General features: G+C 43.4%; 2 protein-coding genes across 5 annotated transcripts; both read right to left on the reverse strand.

The window, feature by feature from the left end:
• Positions 1-332: 332 nt before the first annotated feature.
• LOC102084797 (caspase-8) lies at positions 333-10,867 on the reverse strand. 2 transcript variants are annotated; one of them, XM_065069548.1, is made up of 8 exons: positions 9,588-10,867; positions 6,966-7,292; positions 6,650-6,755; positions 5,521-5,659; positions 4,269-4,351; positions 3,518-3,629; positions 2,017-2,506; positions 333-1,267 (listed from the first exon to the last, which is right to left on the reverse strand). In XM_065069548.1, exons 2-8 carry the CDS (start codon positions 7,271-7,273, stop codon positions 1,138-1,140), a joined length of 1,368 nt encoding a protein of 455 aa, XP_064925620.1. In that variant the 5' UTR covers positions 7,274-7,292; positions 9,588-10,867; the 3' UTR covers positions 333-1,137. The 2 variants fall into 2 exon arrangements, with proteins under 2 accessions (XP_064925620.1, XP_021155180.2); XM_021299505.2 differs by having other exon boundaries at positions 9,666-10,822.
• Positions 10,868-11,636: 769 nt separating this feature from the next.
• On the reverse strand, positions 11,637-21,204 carry LOC102085114 (caspase-10). Of its 3 annotated transcripts, none has more exons than XM_005511312.4 (8): positions 20,974-21,204; positions 17,249-17,642; positions 17,007-17,106; positions 16,309-16,444; positions 15,775-15,863; positions 14,559-14,670; positions 13,299-13,803; positions 11,637-12,777 (listed from the first exon to the last, which is right to left on the reverse strand). In XM_005511312.4, exons 1-8 carry the CDS (start codon positions 20,984-20,986, stop codon positions 12,615-12,617), a joined length of 1,512 nt encoding a protein of 503 aa, XP_005511369.4. In that variant the 5' UTR covers positions 20,987-21,204; the 3' UTR covers positions 11,637-12,614. The 3 variants fall into 3 exon arrangements, with proteins under 3 accessions (XP_005511369.4, XP_064925611.1, XP_064925613.1); XM_065069539.1 differs by lacking the exon at positions 20,974-21,204 and adding an exon at positions 19,044-19,271; XM_065069541.1 differs by lacking the exon at positions 20,974-21,204 and adding an exon at positions 18,872-19,045.
• Between the last annotated feature and the right edge of the window lie 82 nt (positions 21,205-21,286).

The raw sequence follows: 21,286 nt of genomic DNA on the forward strand, positions 1-21,286 counted from the left end.
AGAACACAAGCAGGGTTGAGTAAAAAACCCCTGCATTGTGGCCAGACCGGGATTTCTAAAACCACAAACTCAAAAGAAGTGGAAGTCACAGAGTGTCTCAAAGCCATCTGTGATCTTGTTATAAACTCCAAAGGAACGCAGATGTTAGAATCAGCAAAGTCCTGAACACCTTTGCTACCATCTCTCCAGCTGCTAATGAAGGGATGTCACTATGCTGCCCCTCAAACGCTCCAACGAGAGCAAAATAACTTCTGCTGCTGCAGTGGAAGTGTTCATCATGCTGACTGACCCGTCAGCTCCTCCGAATGAGAAACACACACCACAAACAAAGGTGATGTGAAAAGCAAGAGTTATTTATTACAAAAGAAACAAGAGTCTACAGGAGCCAGAGCAGCTGCCAGGGGGAGAAGGCACCTCAGAGCAGTGGATCTAACAGAGTGGGACCTTCCAGCCATCGACAACCATTCCAAACACACCGTCCCCTGAAAGCTCTGAGGAAAAACACAATTAGAACCCTTACTACTGAAAAACCTAAACAGCACTGCTGTTTGGCCAAGTAAACTAATGGCAAACAGCAAGCCAAATATTTTGAGGAAAAGAACCAAATGGATTATCATAATCATCTTGGTTTGGTTCTTCTGGACAGCAATATTATTTTCCATGAAAAATTACACAGCTCCCAGAGACAGACAACGATTCACCTCTGGGTAAATCAGTTACAATCTTACATGTGCTCCCTGGGAAGGGATCTAGCATTTGGAATCTATCCATTCTTTTCTTCAGATTTCAGGGACTTAACTCAGAAATAGAACTTCCATTGGCATTTCCAATAACTCTTAAACGTCATTATACTTGGAAGTGCGTCCTCACTGGAAACCCAGGCTGAAAGACTCCTCTCCTTGTGCAGGACAGCAAACCAGCTCCGTCCCCACGGCCTCCCCACACTGCTACAGGCCAGGAGATCCATTAAACAGGAGAACTGGAAAATTGAGGTCCCATGGCCCCTTGAAGGACTGGAGGAAACTACACTGATCCAGATCATTTCTTTTGCAAATTCTCTTCCCTGTGAAAGCCCAATTCCAGATGTGATTCTAAACTGAGTGTATCCTTATTCTTCTACTTTTCAGTTGATGGACATTATGGAATTTGGAAGATCAATTGCTTTCGTAGGGTTGATGTTATCTTTGGCATCTGCTTCCGTCCTTCAAATACTCTGCTGCCCACTTCCTTGTTCACTTCTGTCAGGATGGTTACGAGATCCTTGCGGCTTGAACAAAAACGAAGAAAAGTGACATTGAAATACACGGTACTTGCAGGCAGGCCAAGAAGCTGATCTGTGCTCCAATAATGTGGCACCTCAGGGAAGGATGGTTATCTTTCCCTCCCTAAGCCTGTTTCTGACATTGTTCCACTGTGCAAGCACAGAATTTGCTGGGTTTGGAGGAATAAAAACAACCTCCATCACTTTACCAGCAAACACAGTCCCTTACTTTGGCTACAGTCAGAAGAGTGCACTGAGATGTAACAGAACCAAACCTCTGGGCCTTCCAAGCCCTCCTCTGGACATCACGAGAAAGTGATGTCTGAAGGGAAATTCTATTTTCTAATCAAGTTTGTGATGGAGATGGGAAGGAGGCAACAATGAAAATTAGGACTAAAGAACATTGATTTTTTTTTTGTCTGTGTATTCACTCAACAAATTCAGCCCTCATCAGGTGTCACTGGAAGAAAAATCATTTATCAATCAAAAATTGTTAAAAAATATGCGCACACATACACACACTTGTTTATCTGTGATGCTCCAGCTTTACAACCCTGGTCCTGTCACAGGCAAACTAGGGGAAGTCACTTGTACTTTGGTTCATCTGTAGAAGAATAACAATGCCCAGTCCCACCAGCCCTGTTCTGCACTGCTGTCCAGCTGAAAAGCGCTATAGGGCACAAACACAAACCGCGGATGTTTCAGCGCATCATGCCTGAGTATGTTAGTCTGCAAACCCTCAAAATAGTACTTACAGTGGGCAAAGCAACTTCATCTTTTCACAGAGGCACTGAATGTAAACACTGCCCGTGGTTACGTCGCGGTAGCACTCGTAGTCTTCCACTGTAGCCATGCCAACCAGAATATCGGCCTGATCGGGGATGGAAGTTGGAGGGACAGCATCTGTCTGAAGATGTTCAGAAAAATCTTCTCTCACTGTGACAGGCGGATGACCGACAGAGCCTTGGCAAGCCTGGATGAAAAACAGCTTGGGTTTGCCAACGAGAGAAGGACAATTGGATCCACTGAAGCAGGAGAGTAAATCTTTAATATTTACAAGTTCATCATCAACGCCTTTTACTTTGTCTTTTTCACCATGGGACAAAATGAAGCAAACAAAACAGTCCATGTTACTATGGTCTTTTTTACTGTATTCTTCAACTTTTGCACGTATTTGTTCTGCTCCTAGATCCATGTGCTCAACTGTCTCAAACTGAAGCCATGTAAAGACCTCCTTTAGAGCCTCTGGGGAAAAAAAGTCAGAAGGCACTTGTTACAACAGAAACAGTGACAAGGAAGATGCTGAAGCACCAGTGTCAGTGTAGCAGAACAGATATTAGCAGAAGTGTTCAGATCCCACCAACAAACTCACCTGACTGACTCTTAGCCTGACATATCTAATTAGAAAAAGCCAAAAGCCTATTTATTTTTTTTTTTTTTAAACACAACTGTGTTAAGCATCACACTATCTAAAACAGTTTTCAGGTCATCTGATTAAATTGGTATAAATTCGTGAAGCTTCCTGTGTTAAAGCAAGCTTTAACTGTGCATGGCATAATAATCCCAGATGCTGAAGAACAATACTTAGCGAGTTAAAGAGGTACCTCTTTAGACAACAAATTCTGCCACTCTTACATGAAGTGGGTCCCTCACTCTGTGAAAATGAGCAGTGCAGCAAGAAGCAATGCAGGGTACCCTGCTGAACAGTGCTCTGCAGACTTCTCAGCAAATGTTGAATTCACTGTTGTGTGGGCAGCTGGGAAGCAAGCAGCCTGTAGACAGGCTGGATGGGGTTAGAATATCAGTGGTCTGTGCTCTCATGAAACAGATCTTACTTTTTTAAGATAAACTCTCGTTTATCTTAAAAGTGACCCTTGCAGGAAGACAGGATTTAAGGAAAATTATAAAGCAGTAGCATTTATTTGAGCACTAAAGAAAATGTAAGGACTTAAAAATATTACTCCCTGACAGCTAAGAATTAAATGCAATCCAAAAGTGAAAAGGTGTAATAGCAGTCTCCTTCGTTATTTGGTACATAGGACCAATTAAGACAATGCTTTTCACCTAGAACAGAAAGTGGTTCCTTCTTTAAGCCATCAGCTAAGCTGTTGGAAGTGCCATATGGCCGATTTCTACAAAGACTGTCATTCCAGTTACTCTGGAGGCAAAGGAGCTCAATGGACATGACTCTTCTTCACAGGAAAGATTAGATAATTCGGAGTATTACCAAGGAAAACAAAATTAAACAGTACTTACCTCCATCTTTCCGTGTTCCTTCTCTGGGTTGAGACAGATTTCTAAATTTGTAGTTGTTAAGAATCACACAGTAACCATGGGGGTTATTTTTCATCTTATATGACTCCACAAGCTGTAGAAACAAAGAAAGCAAATACAAAAACGGTGCTGAGCATCCAGAAGAGAAATACAGTATACACAGATGGTTGGTCCTTCATGTCCAAGTGCAAAAACATCCCGAGGGCCAAGACACAAGAAAGGAAAAGCCTAAGAATACAAGCTAGTTACAGGAGAGAGGAATCCACTCTGTCTGCCAGAATCCGTCCTCCTCCCTCTGTGGTCAGTGTATGATTTTGGCATGTCAGAAAGTGAGTAACCAGCAACACAAATGTGCACGTGCAGAGGAATGCACCCTCCATTCCCTCGGAGAGTCCCTGTGGGTTTCTAGTGAGGTAGAAGATTCTACTGTTCCCTTCCCAACTGTCCAGGAGTCTCCTGGCCAGGATTTTAATGTCCCAGTTGCCAGTAAGACTGGTTTTCTTCACACAACAGCTGCTCCTTCATTTCTTGCCTAAAAGGTGGCGGACATGCAGGTCCTCACAAATGAACAAGGCTTGGTCTTGTTTTGAAAATAGGAATTGTTCCTGGCCCTACATATAAAGCCAGAGCCCTTCCCTTTCAGGTCCTCCACCTGCTTAGTTTCACAAAATTCTGCTCCCTCCTCCCAGGAGTTGGATAAATTCTCCAAAGGCAATCTTGGGGTACTTCTCACCGGTTGTGCTGTCTGCTGCTCTGCTCCTTGTTCTGCTGCATGCACAGGCACTGGATGGTGGAGTTTTTCCTTAGAATTGTCTTCTAAGAGGGAGGAGATAAACAGAACATTTCAGGACTAAAAAGATGCATCTTCCCCTATGCACATTACAACACTTGAACAGCAGAAGAAGCGAGGTGGAGGGTGGTTTCCCATTTTGGTACAGTGTACACTACAGCTAGTTCATTTACTTCTGAGGCCATTGAGAACTTCACTGTCTGGGTGGACGCACCAAGGATGCAGTGTACCAGCACAATGGAAGATCTCAAAGCAACAAAACACTTCTTAGAATACACCTGCCTGAAATAAGTGAAGAAATTATCAAACCCATGACTCTACCCAAGAAAATAAATTGCAGTACCCTTTTTACAAACTACACATGTGTTTAAATGCAATTTAATTGCCAGGGGAATGAGATCTACAAGACAGGCTCTTTTTCCGCTTATCAAGGGGTACAAAATAATACAACACTATTAAAAAGCCATTCCCCTGACACAGGGCTTGCTTACACTAACCACCCCTGGCAATCTTCTTCTGCTTTATTAGAGACAGGGAACTGCACAGGCTGTACAGGTGTGACTAAAGAAACACACGTCCTGAGTCATCCAAAAGGAGGTTCTAGGGAAAAAAAAATTCATGTCTTTGCTGTTGGTTGCCATATCCTGATTCCCAGTGAGGCCAAGCTGTGGTATCACAACTCACCAGCCCAGCTGCAACAGCCCAGATATACTGAAGTCCTTGAAATTTCACATCTGGTCCAGAAAGATAATGGTTACACTTTAATCAAGTACCTGGTCTGCAGGGACTTGTCCTTTGACTAAGAGCAAACAGCCTGGCTAACAGAAAATAACGCTGACTATCTCCCAATACAAGTTTCCCAAGGCAACTGCCACTCTTTCAGTGACTGAAAAGCTATCCTGGTCCCAAACCAGCACTGCACTGTTTCCTGAAAAGAAAAACCACATTTAAGGCAAAGAGGAGGGAGTAGCAGAGCATTTACAAGGCACAGAATGTATTTCAAGGAGAGGTACAGGAAGGCATAACGGGATAATGAAGTGGCGGAAAACTTCAGAGACCACAGGTACCAAGAGCCGCTCTGCTGGTCCTAGAATAGGGTAAGGTATCTCTGCACTCCTAAGCTGCCAAGGATGGAGGCACAAAAATCACAAGAAAACCCCAGCTCTACTCTTAAACAGCAAATTAAATAATTTACCTTGTTTTCTTTCTTCGTAGGCATCAATTTTCTTCTTTACATCAGGTCTAACTTTCTTTAATATATCTTTCAGCGTTGCCAGGTCATCTTCTTTAATTATCCTTTTTTTTTCCATTTCCAATAAGACCTTCAACAAGGACTGGTAAAACAAAACCATATAACAGTGACCTTCAATGACTGCAGTATCGGGCGCTTCTGGACAACACTCTCATTCCCAGAGACTGACCAGCTGAAGACCAACTTTTTTTTTCCTCCAAATCTCACTCAAACAAGGGTCAGGATGCAAAACAACTGCAGAAACAGATCACTAAGGCTGACAGGATCATTAGAACTTGCCTGTGGTGGGGATATCCCACTTTGTTTCAGCAGAGCAAAGCACCGATGTGGGTAACAACCTGGCATCTGCTGTGCCTCCATGTTCAGATGAAGTGCTGTTAAGTCATTTAGCTGTGCCGTTTTCTATTACAGAAAAGGTGTTCAGGGCTAATTTTGGTTTTTAAAGCTCAATAGTGCACCAAGTTGCAGGTAAACCTGCTAGGTGCCACAATACAAGTAGGACTTCTAAGGAAGCTTCTCAATAATAACAAGCATTTTTATAAGACTGTTCATTATTTACAGAACACTTATTAAACTAGCTCACCAAACCTCTTAATACTTTTGTGGGGGAGTTAATAAAACGCTGTTACCCCAATCTACAATAAAAAATATCATATACCAAATGGCACACAAAAATTTGTGGTTGAACTCATATTAGAACTCAATTTTCGGTCTCCAAAATCTTGTTTTTCCTCCAGCAAACATCATTCTTCCTAGATATAGCATACGTACAAATGTATTCTAAATGCCAAGCAAAGACAAAAGGAAGAGCATGATGGATTTTGCAAGAAAAAAATATATTAGGGAGATGGGTGATAGAGAGAAAGTAGGAACAGGAGAGCAGGACAGAGAAAGGATACGAGGAGGAAGAAAAAGGTGCATTCTCTCACACAGCAGTTCCCAGATAACATCTCAATTCTTTCCACAACACATTTTAGTGAGGGCAGACCTCTTTCTCTTTCTTCCCTTCTCACAAGAACTAGCAGACACTGAACTAGCCATGCAAGAAATGTATCAAGATCACTTTGCGTACAGCATTCTCCTGGAGCTTGTTCTTTGGTATTTGTTCTTGGAGCAGGAACTTCACGGACGCAACATCGTCTGCAGTCAAGTCCTCTGCAATTCCATACAGCAGTAGCCTGGCAATAAAGAATAGAGAAAAACTGATTCAGATAAAGTAATGAGAAGTAAACACCGCAATTACACATTTGAACTGCAAAATGTAAACCTCACAACAGTCACGCTGTAATAAACACAGTTGTGCTGGGGTATTCACCAGACAACAGTGCAGGCAGAAAACAAGACAGTGCCCAACAGAACAGAGCACATTTTGCATGCACAGCGCTCACCTGTGGGCCGACACCTGTGCCCTGTCCGGGATGCGGAGCTCTCTGTCCATCTCCTCGCGGCTGCAGCCCAGCCGGGCCAGCAGGTCCATGCGGTGGATGCGGTAGAGCAGCTCCCTGAGGAAGGAGAGGTTCTCCGCCTCCAGCATCCCCTTCTCCTGCAGCACCTCGAAAAAGGCCTTGGGCTCCCGAATGGCTTCCAGCCTCCTCCTAGGAATGTAGTCTAGGCTGAGGAACTTGAGAGCCTCCAGTTCATCTGCGACCAAAGCCTCAGAAATGTCAAAAAGGAGTTTGTGGAAGTCTGCATTCATTTCACATCAGAATTTGGATCTAAACACAAACAGAAGTTGATTTCATTTGTCAGTAACACTCGTGCAATGTGATGATAAAAGGTAGATGAAGATGGTTAGAATAACCCCAAATGTACTCCCAGCTCTCATTCCATTTGTAATATTCAACCCAAATACAGATCATGTCAACTCTTTTAAAAAGGCCAGCAGAATTCTTGTCAAACTAGTTCTGCTTCATTGCGCATCAAATACCACCTCCCTTCTCCACCACTTCCTCCAGCAGCTTTAGAAATATGAAACTTGGCTCACAGATCCAATTTTTGAGCACAAGTTAGAAAATCCCAAGTGCAAGCCTTGCGGCTATCTCAGCCTGGCACCTAGAGCATCTGCCTCTCTGGTAAGAGAACCATGTGCCGCTTTATTCTCTCTGCCTTTATCTCTAAGACACCTAAGGAGCCCTGAAGAGAAACTATAAAAACGCATTCTGCAGAGTCTCTCGTTCTGCTGAACGCACTGCGAGACAGAAAAGTTGACAACAGCAAACCGAGACTTCCTGCTCCTACACTACTGGAATATTAAGCAATCCATTTGAATGTTACTACTACTGCAAGTGTGTCAATGCCAGGGCTAATAACTCCATGGTAGCTCAGCTAATGGTATCAGTACTACTGTAAAGATTAAAATAAATCAAAGCTCTACTCTCCTCCAAGAAGCACTTTGCAGCAAAGAAGGTTTTTGTGGCACGCCCCTCGTCAGTATTCTGTTAATTAGCAGGAGTGAACATGCAACTGAATCTTGAACCTTTGACTAGCAAAACAATTGGTAAAACAGCAAAACATGCGTTGTGATGCAGCATATATGATTCGTGCTCTGTCCCCAAAACCGATTTTCTTTAAGTCCATTCAAACTGAACTTTTAAAGAGACTAGAATCCAGACTGTTCAGCTCATATCACCACAAAACCACTAGTATCTGAATGACTCATACGTGTTTAACCTCACGAGTCAATGATCTCTGATCTGACTGCATATTTTCACATCCACACAGGACAGAGAAGAACATTTCTTGGTAAGTAGTTACGATGTTATCTCCTCTCTCCCATAAATCATGCCTTTCGTTTAAGGCACAAGGCACGTTCTTCCAAAAGTAAACCTTTATGGTAAAGAAAATTTTTGTTTTGATTTCTCAAAGGCTGTAAGTTTCAAATCCACAAAATTATTGCAGTTGGAACAGATGTGCCACCGACACACCTTTAAGCCTGTCTGTAAATACAGGGAACGCAATAAAACTGTGTTTAACTGCTTCGGTCTTTTTTTCCACTTTACTAAATTAAAGACACAACTTATAAAACAAGCAAACTGTTTAATAATAATAATAGCTACTATTTTACATCACTTACATGGGAGGACAGGCAGGAGGACTGTTGGAATGACTCTGAAAATGAGGCAGTCATGCTATTGAAAAAAGTTCCAGGGAAAGTACTTGCTTCTGTACTCTGGTCTAGATTGCCATGTGACTTCCAAAGAGTAAGTTATAACCGAGTAATAAAGCTGTGGTTGCTACGCAGCAGTGCCCTACTCCACCTGCCTAATCCTAGTTTCAGGAAATTATTTATTACAGTGCTTGTGAGACAAGTCGCTAAACAAGCCATAAAAGTAACCAGGTTTTGCTTTTAAGAGGGGACACCAAGCAGTGTAGCCAGGACTTTGTAGCACACTGTATGTTTGCTCCCACACATAAATCCAAATTACAAGACAGCGAGGGAAGGGTGAATCAATTATATTATATCTTCCTGTTTCAAAATATCTCTGTCCCATTGTCCTGCTGTGTCACCAGATCTGCCATGACTTACTTCCTTTCTCTGAAGTCGCTCTCCAACTCACCCTAGTCTATTTTTACATGCACTTTCACGGAAGATTATTTCAGAAATAAACAAAAAAGTCAACCTTCAGCACCAAATTCAGAGGCAGCACTTTGTGAATCCAGGGAACAGAAAGGCTAGACATACCTTCAAAATTATTTACCTAATATACTTCCCCATTGATGAGAGAATTTAAGCAATTTTTGTAATTTTTGCCCTCTTTGAAGTCTAGAACTCTGCCTTCAATGGTCAGATTCCCAGTACGATCTGCTGGTCACCAGTATCTTCCTTGCAGCAGGAAATACCTGATCAGCAAGCAGCACAGCTCGCAGACTCTCTGAAGCTTGTGAAACCAGCATTATGAAGAGAGACAGTTAGAAGAGCTGAAATTTGTTATGATTTTGCAATGAAAAAAAGCCCCTCATTCGTTGATTTCAACCTATCTACCTTTATAAACTCAAAAATTATAACGTACCCTTCCATAGCGTGAGGCATACAACTTCCTTCCAAAAGGCACACGTTAGTAGCAGTTCGGGAAACGTGTCTGACTTACTTCAGTGGCACGAGCTGTCCTGTTAGCCAGCGGCTGGAAGCAGCGCAGAGGGAACCACGAGCACCGTCTGATCCCCAGGTCCAAGGGAGTTCTGCCTCCAGGTCATCTCATGCCTCAGCGTCCCTGTCCCCACACCAGTTCCTCCGCGTCTTGCCTGAAGCAGGACTGCAGCTGCAGTTGGAAAGAGGAGGCGTTCTGTGATCAGCTCCGTGTGACAAACATTTCTGGATGAGCCCAAGCCCAGGCTGGCACTTTCCAGCCAGAGGCTTTTCCCAGCATGCAGCAGTTTCAAGGACCAGCCCTCCTGGCACTGTTCTTCCTCTTTGACTTTACTGTTTCACTTCTCATCTCTTCCTCTCCCGCCCTTCTCCATCCTTTCCTTAACTTAGTCTCTTCAGCCTCCCTCAGCTCTCCCGCACCCTGGTTTTGTCCCTCCAGCTTCCTCTAGAACTGTCCCAGTGACCTAATCCATTCCTTGTATAGCAGTCTGACAAAAATTCATCTCTCCTAGAAAGCCTCGGCTTGAGGAAGTGAAAATAATCCCAGGGTTACTGGTTACTCAGCAGCCGCAGTGACTATGGCCTCTGCTGGCACAAGGCAGGACACCCACACAGCTCCCGCACTAAAACGGATGTCACGAGCGATGGGACACCACAGACTTGCAGATCTCACAAATCCCGCCTGAAGATCGTGACATTCCCAAGATACTGATTACCCAAACGGACTCTTTTTACACTAATTCCACTTAAATCTGTCCAAACAAATCTCAACCCTTCTTTAATTCTGTAGGTGGAAGGCATGCACTCATGCGTATCACATCCTTCTGGATGTCATCAGCAAACCTCAACAGGAAATAACCACATTTTGTTGGTTTGAGGCTGATTTCTTCCCGGCACAGCTCTGCGTGACTATAGAGCTTCGGTGTAAGTGTACAGCAAAGAGTTGTATAAAATCCGCACACGCTCCCCCAGGACTTTCAAACTGCTCTCTCACAATACGCCGCAGGAGAGCACGCAGAAATGGCCCAAACGCTTGCTGAAGGGCAGGTGGGTTCTAGTGCTAAACCCGCTGAGTTGCCTTTGGGCTTGTGCTGCCAGAGGACCAGCCACGAAAACACAACCCGCAACACACGTGAGCAAAATATTCACACTGAACAGGAAGCATAGCAGCGTAAACTGTTGGAACAAACCTTATTGTGAGCAAGGGAAATTTTACCAACTTTATGCTTTGCAAGTGCGGATCCTTCTCCCCTGGGAACTCAAGGCAAAAGTCACTTAGGCTCTTCTGACTGTCTTTATCTACCTACGATTTAACTTCTCTACAGAGAAAGCAAGCTGACATGATTATGTTCTCTATCAAACTTAAAAATGAAAACAAGATCCCTCAAAACAAAGTCAAAATTACTGCCAGTGTTTACTCCGTATTGATAAAAATACCATTGTTACCTAAATATACAAAACAAGAGTGCAGCAAGTCTGAACAGTAATTGTAAGCCAGAAACTTCGTGATTCTATTACAAATGTTATATATTCTACTAACAGACAAACCATCTTTTTATCTGTGGCACAAATGTAACTCCGAGTGTGGCAGCCACACTAATTCAGAAGACTCAAAATGTGATGGGTCACACATCAGTTCATCAGGATAAAAAGTGACCATTCTGTTTGGGCACACTGGCAGCATTTCAGTGCTCTGCATGATGCAAAACTCCCCTCCCAAAAATCCGAGATAGTGTGAGCTACAAATTGCGTCCAGCAGCACCAGACAGAAATCGTTCAAACCTGCGCCCTAACTTACGGCTATTAATCACATATAACAACCGGTGTTTTGCTGAAATAAACAGTTTCACTTCAGCTTCAACCCTGAGGCGGTTAAAACTCCACTGACTCATGCAGCCCAACAAAGTGCAGGCGTCAGGCACAAACAAGGATCAGCCTCACACCAGTACATCATTTTTCTCTCAACAAGCTCTTAAAAAGAAGTATAAATTTAATGCAGTAACAAACAGGAAGGACACAGACATACACAGTAAATGCTCATAACAAAACAGCATGTCATTATTTCAGTTAACTCACAAAATGACCTGTTGGAAGCTTAATCAACGAGGAGCCTTGCTTCTCATATGGCTGCATTTTAGATCTTAAAACAAGAAACAATAACCAGAAAATGTAATGCTTAACGAAGTTAATCGATCTGATAAACCTATGCAGATACACTGCTGAATGCCTATTTCATAGTGTGAAAATCTTCTACCCTAACTCTTCTCCCCAGAAGTGATGGGGAAATGATGTTTCACAGAGGGAATATTACACAGAATTTTGGCTTTACTCAGGTTTGGAAAGATCTCATGGTACATGAGGTTTCTGTTAGCCATTCGGAGGCATCAATGTGCATTGTGGAACAAATTACTGATTTCAATAGTCAACTCCTTCTCCCTCAAATTAAATGTAATTTAAATTAGAGATGGAAGAAATCCTTTCCACTTACTACTTCAGCTTTCTCCTCTTCATTCCCACCTTTGTCTTTCTCTATGAACATAGCTAGTGGATTTAGAGGCAGGATTTTAAATTGTTAGCCTGCAAAATAAAGCATGAGGAGCCTAAACCAGACCATTACTGATCGTGGTTTAGATATGGAAGGCTCCATGCAGCCTTTATGCTGTCAGAAAAACTTTTCTATCTGCAGTCTGGGGAAGTACAAAAACATTTAACATGACAGAAGCATGCTCCTAATGCTGATAACTCAATGTATAGATGATGTAAACAGCTAGTATGTGGATTGGTTTCATTGTGTCTCCTTTGGTTTCACAGTTTGTATGGGAAAAAAAACCTGAGGTCTTGCCCTGAAGCGAACAGCTCCTCAGGGCCCTGGGTAACTGCCTTAAAACATATAGTGTGGTAAACTGCATTTCAATGAGATGTGCTGGTAAAAGGATGCATTTTAAAAGCCTCAATGTTGATGTGAAGGAGGAGGGTGTCTTGGTATTGGGAATATCAATTTTCTTCTTAAGGTGTACGCTGGTTGGGGCATCTGCTTCTTTGTCCCCCAGCGGTCCACACGTCTGCCCACATCTTCGTTAACTTCTGTAAGAATCGACAAAATATCTTCACCCCTAGAGCCACAAGGAGAGCAAAAATTTAAAGATGACTTCTTAATGAGCAGATAGCACCCTGTTTAACACCTCCCAGACCATCTAAAGACACAATATAAACGTTTAAAACACAAAAAAGAAAATGCATCCTCTTCTCCAAATTTCTCTTTTGTTCTCATTTGAGTCATATTAAAAACAAACGACCTTCTCTTACTCCTCTTTGCTTGATTCAACCAGTAATGGAATAAAATACTTTTACCTAAAAGCACTCAAGAAACAGACGGTTCTGCCTTAAAGAATATAGATGAGAGGTTTTGAGGTTTTTTACAATAAACTTCATATTGTCCAGATTATCTCTATGGTACTAACAGGGTTAATGTAAATTTATCAGTGGCAAGCAAACAAATCATCAGCTTAACTAATTTTGTCCACCTCAGAACACAGGTTAATGTTCCTATGTGAATTTGCCTCTGGAGGAAAAAACCAAATAAAAGGGAGAGTTCCTCCCATTTTTTCATGGAAGAACTAAAGCAAGTATTTACCGTGGTACCAACAGCTGCAGCTTGCTGCACAGGGCCTGAATATACCAAGTACCCTGCTGAACGTGCCGGAAAGAGACGTATCCGTCAATTGTGGCCATGCCTAGGAGGAAATCAGCCTCTTCAGGAATACTTTCAGAAGGAGAAACGCTCTGTTGCATGCAGGACAAGTCAGGAATTCGAGCATCGGCTTCAACGTAGACAGGACACTGGATCGCTTTACCCTGGCACGCTTGGATAAAGAAGAGTTTGGGTTTTTCAGCCAGCTGTGGACAATGTTTGGCAGTGAAGTGCGACATGATCGTGCGGATTGATATAAGCTCCTCATCTTTCCCATAGATCGCTCCTGACTCTCCATGAGAGAGAATACAACATATAAAACAATCCCTGTCTTTGTGATCGGGCAAACGCTGCCAAGTTCGCAGGAGCTCTCTAATTTGCCAAGACGTCTGATCTGGGTAAATCCGCACATCCAGACCAAGCCACGTGAATACTCGCTCCAGTTCCTCTGTAATGAAAAGAAAGAGAAAAGAAAAAATTGAGGCAGTAGAAAACAATTTTATGAAGTCACCATGCAAGATAATCTGAACTGGGAAAGACCTTCCACCCTGACATTTCTGCAGATTCACCTTTATACTGGTATCAACTAAAGGTTCACTGGAATACAAGAAGATGGCACCAGCTCAAACACGGTGTTCCTGGATTTTTCTGGACAAGTTTCAGAAAATATAATCATCTTACAATGAATAATGACACATTAAGTGAAGTCACAAGTGACACCTGAAAATATGAGTAATTCCCCCAAGTTTCAGATTAGATCTTCCAAACCCTTCCTCACATCACTGCTTCCCAGTTGCATTTTTAACTATTAGATTTTCACACACAAGAGATAAGTTGGATGAAAAGAATAAAATAAGTATGCATAGAGTTGCTTCATTATGGAATCTTGCATTATATTATGTAGAATGACGGTTCAGTTTAACTAAGAAGTAAAGTTCTTCATTATAGCTATAAATAAAGGTTAAGTAAGAAGGGATTCTTAAAATTATTCAAAATGATCCAACTGCATCAAAAACTCAATGGTTAATCATCCTTTAACCGTTTCTCCCCTCAGATACACAAATAACATAATTTAGCACATACCTCTTTATGAATACTAACTAACTAAAAAATATAGACAATAAAATATAAGGCAATACTAGACCATCAAATCACACAGGGAAAAGAGACTAATCCTCCAAAAATCTCACTTTAGTGACTTACCAGCATCTTTGCAAGAACCTTTCCTCTCCTGAAGAGATGTACCAAACTTAACATTATTAATAATGAGACAAAATCCTCTGTGTGGTCCATCCATTTTGTATCTTGTAATTTTCTGTAGAAAGGAGAGGAAAAAGCTTACAGCCTCCATCAATTTGTTCAACTTACTCATATTTCCTTAACGTGTCTCAAAATTGGCATCCAGCACCTAGGACTGTGGGTTACTTTTGCAAATGTGGAACTCAATGGTGCCTCCCTGCGCGAAAAGACACGGGTGAAGCCTCAAGCACACTGTCACCACTCTATCAAACTGCAGAGGAAAGGTTTAGCAGCTGGGCTGCTTATCTGTACACAAAAGGGAGGGTTCAGCAGCCAAACTCTGCAATCTGAATTGGCAATGGGATAGAAATCACTAACTGCTTCCGATGTCACGACCACATTTTAACTTCAGAGGGGCAGAGGGTTCACAGTGAAACTGTAGGACTGTTAGACATCAGAGCTGGGTTTTTTTGAGAGTAGTGATGAATATCTGGAGCAGGTGGTTCATCCTGATCCACTGGAAAGGAATGCAAGCAGAGCAGAGATCTCAGAAGTGCATAAACCTGCCACACTTCCAGTTTTGCTAAGACTTAAAAGTTACCTCCCGCTCCTAAGGAGAACATTTTAAAAACTGAAGTCACCAAAACTTCAGATACCATCTCTTAGAAAACTCCAGTTGCTTTGTGCTCACTAGAGAGAGCAAACACCTGCTTTTGTGTGTTTTAGTAGAACAAAATGAAGGCAGCACTCCAAGCTCCTTCCACAGCACTAAGTACTTTTGCTGCAGCGGTCCGAAGAAAAAAAGCTGGAGGGAGAATTCAGTGCTTACACCCTGCTGTATGAGGCTAAAGACTGCACATAACGTTTCCAAGAAGGGACCTCACAAAAGGGATCTTTTCTGCTCTACGGAGACCTCTAGTTTATTGACAAAGATTGTTATGTGTCTCCAATAGCGTCCTAAAACCTCTTGCCTTCTTTTATCTCTCTCACAAGGTCTTTGCACACTAACCCTATCACTTTGAATTTCAAGATGCCCTAAAGTTTTTTCTAAGCCAGTTCCAGAAAGAGAGAAATGTGGAGTTGTTTCTCTCTGTGTCTCGCAGCCAGGATGGTTTCAAAATAAAGGCAAGAAAACCCAGCAACCCCCCAGCCAACTAAACCCCAGCGTGCTCCAGTGTACCTGTGGGGAAGCGAATACTCTTGTGCCTCCAGAGCGAGACAGTGAAGGTTCCTTGACTGGCAGAGTGTTCTCCTGCTGAGGCAGTGACACTAAGAGCAGAAAGAGCCAAAATGAGAGGAGTCAAGTGCTTTTTGGTTAAACCAGTATGAATCTGGGCATTAGGCAAATGTGGGGCTACATAATAATTACTGAAAAATCTATTCAAATAGAAAGCAACTTTGAAACACGCTCAGAAAGCATGGAGGAATGGAACCCATTAAATGCTCAATGTCCTTGCACCTACTGGGAAGACATAGCTTTGTACTTCCCAAAATTTGTTTCCCAGTGCTTAAATAAATAGAAATAGGACTTTTTTCCCCAGTATGCTTATAGTGACTCCACAGGACATTAAATGAAGGAATATTACAAACTGCAGCACAAGTCCTGATAATGTGCACACATGCACACAGGGTTTGCCTTGCCAGTTTACTAGCAGGCAACTACCCTGTTGGAGTGCACATTTACAAACCTGCTCCTTGACCCTGGGTTTCTCACCTTTTGCCCTTTTGTAGCAGTTCACCATTTCCAGGAGATCAGGTGAAACTTTCATACAAACTTCCTCCAGCATCTGTACATTGTTTTCAGTTAGAAGGCCCTGTTTTTCCAATAAAAGCAGCAATTCCAGGGCGGACTGGCAGCCAAAAGGATAGAGTAAAACAGAGTTATTGTTCCTTAGAACTGAACACCTGCCTCAGCCCTGCCTGACCCACACAATCACATTATTATCTGGTTTGCTTCCTCCCAACAAGGTCCGAACAGTTAATTTTATATCACTGTGGGAGGTGGAAATGTTGCTCCATGGAAAGCTACTGGTTGCATTATTATTTGGCATGGTCTTGTTTAAACAGATCCACCCAAACTATATTAATGACTCTTGTCTCTGAGAAGGCTTTATGGCTCTGAAACTGCACTGATGACACATCGACACAAATCTCCTTTGCATATGGCTCAAACACGGCAAAGATTTGATGACCTAATGCAAGGCTGTGATTGACCTCGGCACAAAGCACCAAATTCCACACTTACATGTCAACAGCTTCCTCCTCGCTAACTGTATCAGTACTGGCCAGCCCAGCTGCCGATTATGTCCTATTCTGCCAAATATTTTTCTCTTCATGCTTTTCCTTCTATTCCCACCCTCCCGTCTTCTTCCCTTCCCAACCATGTACACGTTTGGCTCCCTCCTCACATACAAGAGTCATCTGTCGCTTTGGAAGATGGCTTTGCAGGAGGAATATGATATCCTTCAACATCTCACTGGTGATGTTCTCTGACAAATCATACAGCAACTGCCTGTAACAGAGAGCGGGTGACATAAAAGCAGAAGAAAAGACAGTGTACAAACTAAAAGTGATCTGAGAATTTAAAATGGGAAGGGAAACAGAATGGCTTAAATGGCAGTAACGGAGGGAACAGAATCCCAATGCAAGCTTACCTGTATGGAGACACTCTTCCCTTCTCATGCAGACACTCTTGCACTTTCTCCTTGGTATAACCAAGTTTATTGAGCAAGGAGTGATATTTTATTCTGTATAAGAGTTCAGCTAGTAGGAAAGTATTTTCTTCATTCAGATATTCTTCAACCATGAGAAGCTGAAAGATGTCCAGTGCTGACTTCACACCTTCTAGTTTTCTGAAGGGGAGCAAGTCAGTACAGAGAAATTTTAAAGCTGCTACATCTTCAGCCACCAGATGTTCATCAATGAGCAGAAGCTGCTGACGGAACCTCAAGTTGACATCATGCTCCATGCTGATATCACGCTCCATGCTGACATCACACTCCATACTGACATCATGCTCCATGCTGCTGGAACCCACAGTCTCTCTGCCTGCAAGTACAAAGTCAACGCTAGTAACACCTGAAACTTCAATACCACAAACCTTGTAATAAGATTTCATCCAACAGCTCTTCGGAAGCCCTGCATTCTCTGCAGAAGAAGAGTTTCCTTTTAAATACATTTGAGACTTCCTTCCTTCTCCAAACATGAGACTACAACAAAGGCCGAACTTGGCAGAAGTTCTGAACAACCCATAGCTCAGTAGCTGTTCTTCACATTCCTTCTCTACTTACATGAAATCCCATGTGTTGTGATACCCTCTGAGGCTGCTATCAACAAAGTTCAGATCTCAGCCAGTTATCTAAACAGGGAAATCATATCACTTCACAGCAAATCAGACTTTGAATTCATTTAGCTAAAAGATACTTTAAAATCCTATCTAGATGCTTTAACCAACTATATTTAGCAGAAGAACTTAGGTTAAGCTGACTCCTGCCTAAATTAACTAGCCTATATAATCCAAGTTCAAACTGAATTATGACAATACAGAATTTAGAGCAACTGATTTCAACTAAATGACTTTAAAAAAAAGCACTGCTTTAAGAGAACGGGGTAAGCTGCATTTACACCAGGTGTACATAGTCATTTCATCAGGAAAACAAACTGAAGCAAGATCCAGCACAAACTTCTTCATCTCCCTTTAAAACGGTTTGCAAGTCTGTGTTGCTGTCATTCTTGACAAGCTTTTTTTCACTCCAAAGATTTCCTGCTGGTGCTGCATTTCTGAGCTGTCTGTCACCTCCCTTCCCAGTCTCCCAGTCCTACAATTAAAGGAATGGTGCTGGCTCATCCAGTGCTCAGCTTACTGCTTAGAACCCTCTACCACATCATGCATTCTACAGGCTATTTATAGAACATCATGGTAAAAAAGAGAGTCCTAAAGCAAACAAAGCAAATAAGCAAACAATTCCTACTCCAGTAAAACAAGATGGAGCTAAACCCCCAGCAGTTACACACCCAGGACTTACCAGCTCCCCAGGTTTGCCAAGGATCACCCTGACATTTACAGACAGAGCTGGCAGGACATTAACAGGCACAACATTAACATAACAAAAAGCGATGGATCAGTATCTATTTTTTATGCTTCACAATATACCCTTAGATAAGGAAGATCACATATAATAAGCAATGAGGATTACCAAATTACTATTTTTTTCCTATAAAGTTTTATTGATTGGGGTACTGCCAGGCTAAAAGATTTATGAATAATGCAAACCCACGGAGCACACAGGAATGCCGAGGGTCAGCCCACAGCCCCACGGGCAAGCGGAGGGTTCAGCCGCGGCCAGCGCGGGGGCCGCTGCACAATATCGAACGGAAAGATCGCGATGGAGGCTCTGGACTTGAGAGACAAAACCTTCCTTCGTTCCCTCTCAGTCATTCCTTTCTTACCTCTCTCACCAACTCCAGCTCCGGCGAGCGCTGCCCGCTTTCTTTCCCAGCCGGGAGCGGCGGGGCGGGCCCAGCGTTCCCTTCCGGGGCTCCGTGCGCCCCGCCGAGGCCAGCGGGAGGGCGGCGGTGGCGCCGGCAGCGGGGAGCGAAGCAGGACAACGCGGGATCGGCTCGGGGAACCGGGGCAGGTCCGCGGGGCACGGCCCCGGAGCGGGCTGGCTCCCAGGGAAAGCGGCCGCGCTTCCCCCCGGCCGTGCCCGGGCTGCTTCTCCCAGCGCTCGGCCGCAGGGTGGGGAACCTCCTCCTGTCCCCCCAGCCCAGGAACCGCTCTCTACAGTCAGTATGGGCAGCAGGTGGAGGGAGGAGGAGGTGAAGCGCATTGGGCCCCTCAGTTCCAGCAGGACAGGGAACTGCTGGAGAGAGTCCAGCGCAGCCACCAAGATGCTGCAGGGAGTGGAGCATCTCCCGTGTGAGGAAAGGCTGAGGGAGCTGGGGCTCTGGAGCTGGACAACAGGAGACTGAGGGGTGACTCATTCATGGGGATCAATATGGAAAAGGGGAGTGTCAGGAGGATGGAGCCAGGCTCTTCTCGGTGACAACCAGTGATAGGACAAGGTGCAATGGGTGCAAACTGGAACACAGGAGGTTCCTCTTAAATATGAGAAGAAACTTCTTCATGGTGAGGGTGGCAGAGCCTGGCCCAGGCTGCCCAGGGGGGTTGTGGAGTCTCCTTCTGTGCAGACATTCCAACCCGCCTGGACACCTTCCTGTGTAACCTCATCTGGGTGTTCCTGCTCCGGGGCAGGGAGGGATTGCACTGGATGAGCTTTCAAGGTCCCTTCCAATCCCCAACATTCTGGGATTTGGTGACTTGTACTCCACCAGTTCTCTTTGCCCTCTTCCAAGGATACAGCACATGCAGAAGCACAGCAAGGGTCTATTTCGGCTCTCAGGAAGCAAAACTGAAAGGGCTGTCAGGGCCAAGGAGCAGAGTGTGACAGCCCTGTTCCAAGTACAGAGTGTGCAGGAGCAGAGGAGGGGATTGTATGATTTTGTTCAACATCACGTTCTGAACACTAGAGATTTTGGCATCCAGTGACCATGAATTTCACCACTTACGTTACTGTGCTAACACCCTAAACTCATGATGGATGCAGAATTAATTCTTTTCTTCCTTCTCTTTTAGCCACTGAAAGCAAGCTTGGTGTCATTCTTCAATATCTATCTGCAATACATGTACAACTTGATGCAACCCAGTCACTTCTGCAGACTCCAATTTTAGGTGCATAGTAGAGAAAGAGTATCATGTGTACAGAGGGACACAAGTGACCGACAACTGGCATCCCCAAATTCCTGCATGTTAATAAATACTGACTTGAGTGCAACATTCCACTGTGCAGCAAGTACAGGGGATCAGCCCACCCACACGCCACTCTCAAAAGCAGCGTCCAGGCAATGACTGCTGCTTAGATTAACAATTACCAACTGAGGGCTGCTACAGTTTAAGAATCTACTGAGGGTCAAGATACGGGTGTAGAAAACCAGTCTCCAAGATCCACGAACGCTACACAATCCATGAAATGTCCCCACAAGTCTCTGGTCGCTAGAGGGCTGTGATCACAGCCAGACACAAGAGGCCTCCTTTTTCACTGCAAGGGTTACTTATAGGAGCCGATAAAAGTTTTCAAAGCCGTGTTTCTACATCATTTCTTACGGAAGAGGACATGGACTTACTGTATCATGCACTAAGGAGAAAAATACATACACTTCAAGCCTACATTGTCACAAAACTATCAGAAACAGAACATATCCTAGAGATAATATTTGGATTAAGTAGTTGTATTTAGCATCACTCAAAAAAACCCAAACCAACCAACCCACAAAACCCCACATCATTAAACCCTGTAAGGATAACTACTATCATTCTTACTTCCTTTCTCCATTTTCTCCTGTTTTCTTCTTTCAAATATTGATGCTGCCTTTCTCCTCCAACTCTTCCCTACTTCTCCTCTCAGTTCTCCCTACCATTTCCCTTCTTGTTCCTGCTTGAAACGTCCATACTTCTTTCCCTCATCTCTCTGCCTTCTCGTGGTTCCACTCTCCCTGCTCTTGGTTGTCTATACAGCAGCAGAAGTGCTCATCACATTCAAAAGCTAGTAAGGGAAAAGGAAGAAAGTGAAGTTAATTTGTGAACAAAATCCCATCTATTAATATCACACAGATATATATAACTAGGAATTGCA

This window comes from Columba livia, chromosome 7, assembly GCF_036013475.1.
Source record: "Columba livia isolate bColLiv1 breed racing homer chromosome 7, bColLiv1.pat.W.v2, whole genome shotgun sequence".
NCBI classification, from domain to species: Eukaryota; Metazoa; Chordata; class Aves; order Columbiformes; family Columbidae; genus Columba; species Columba livia.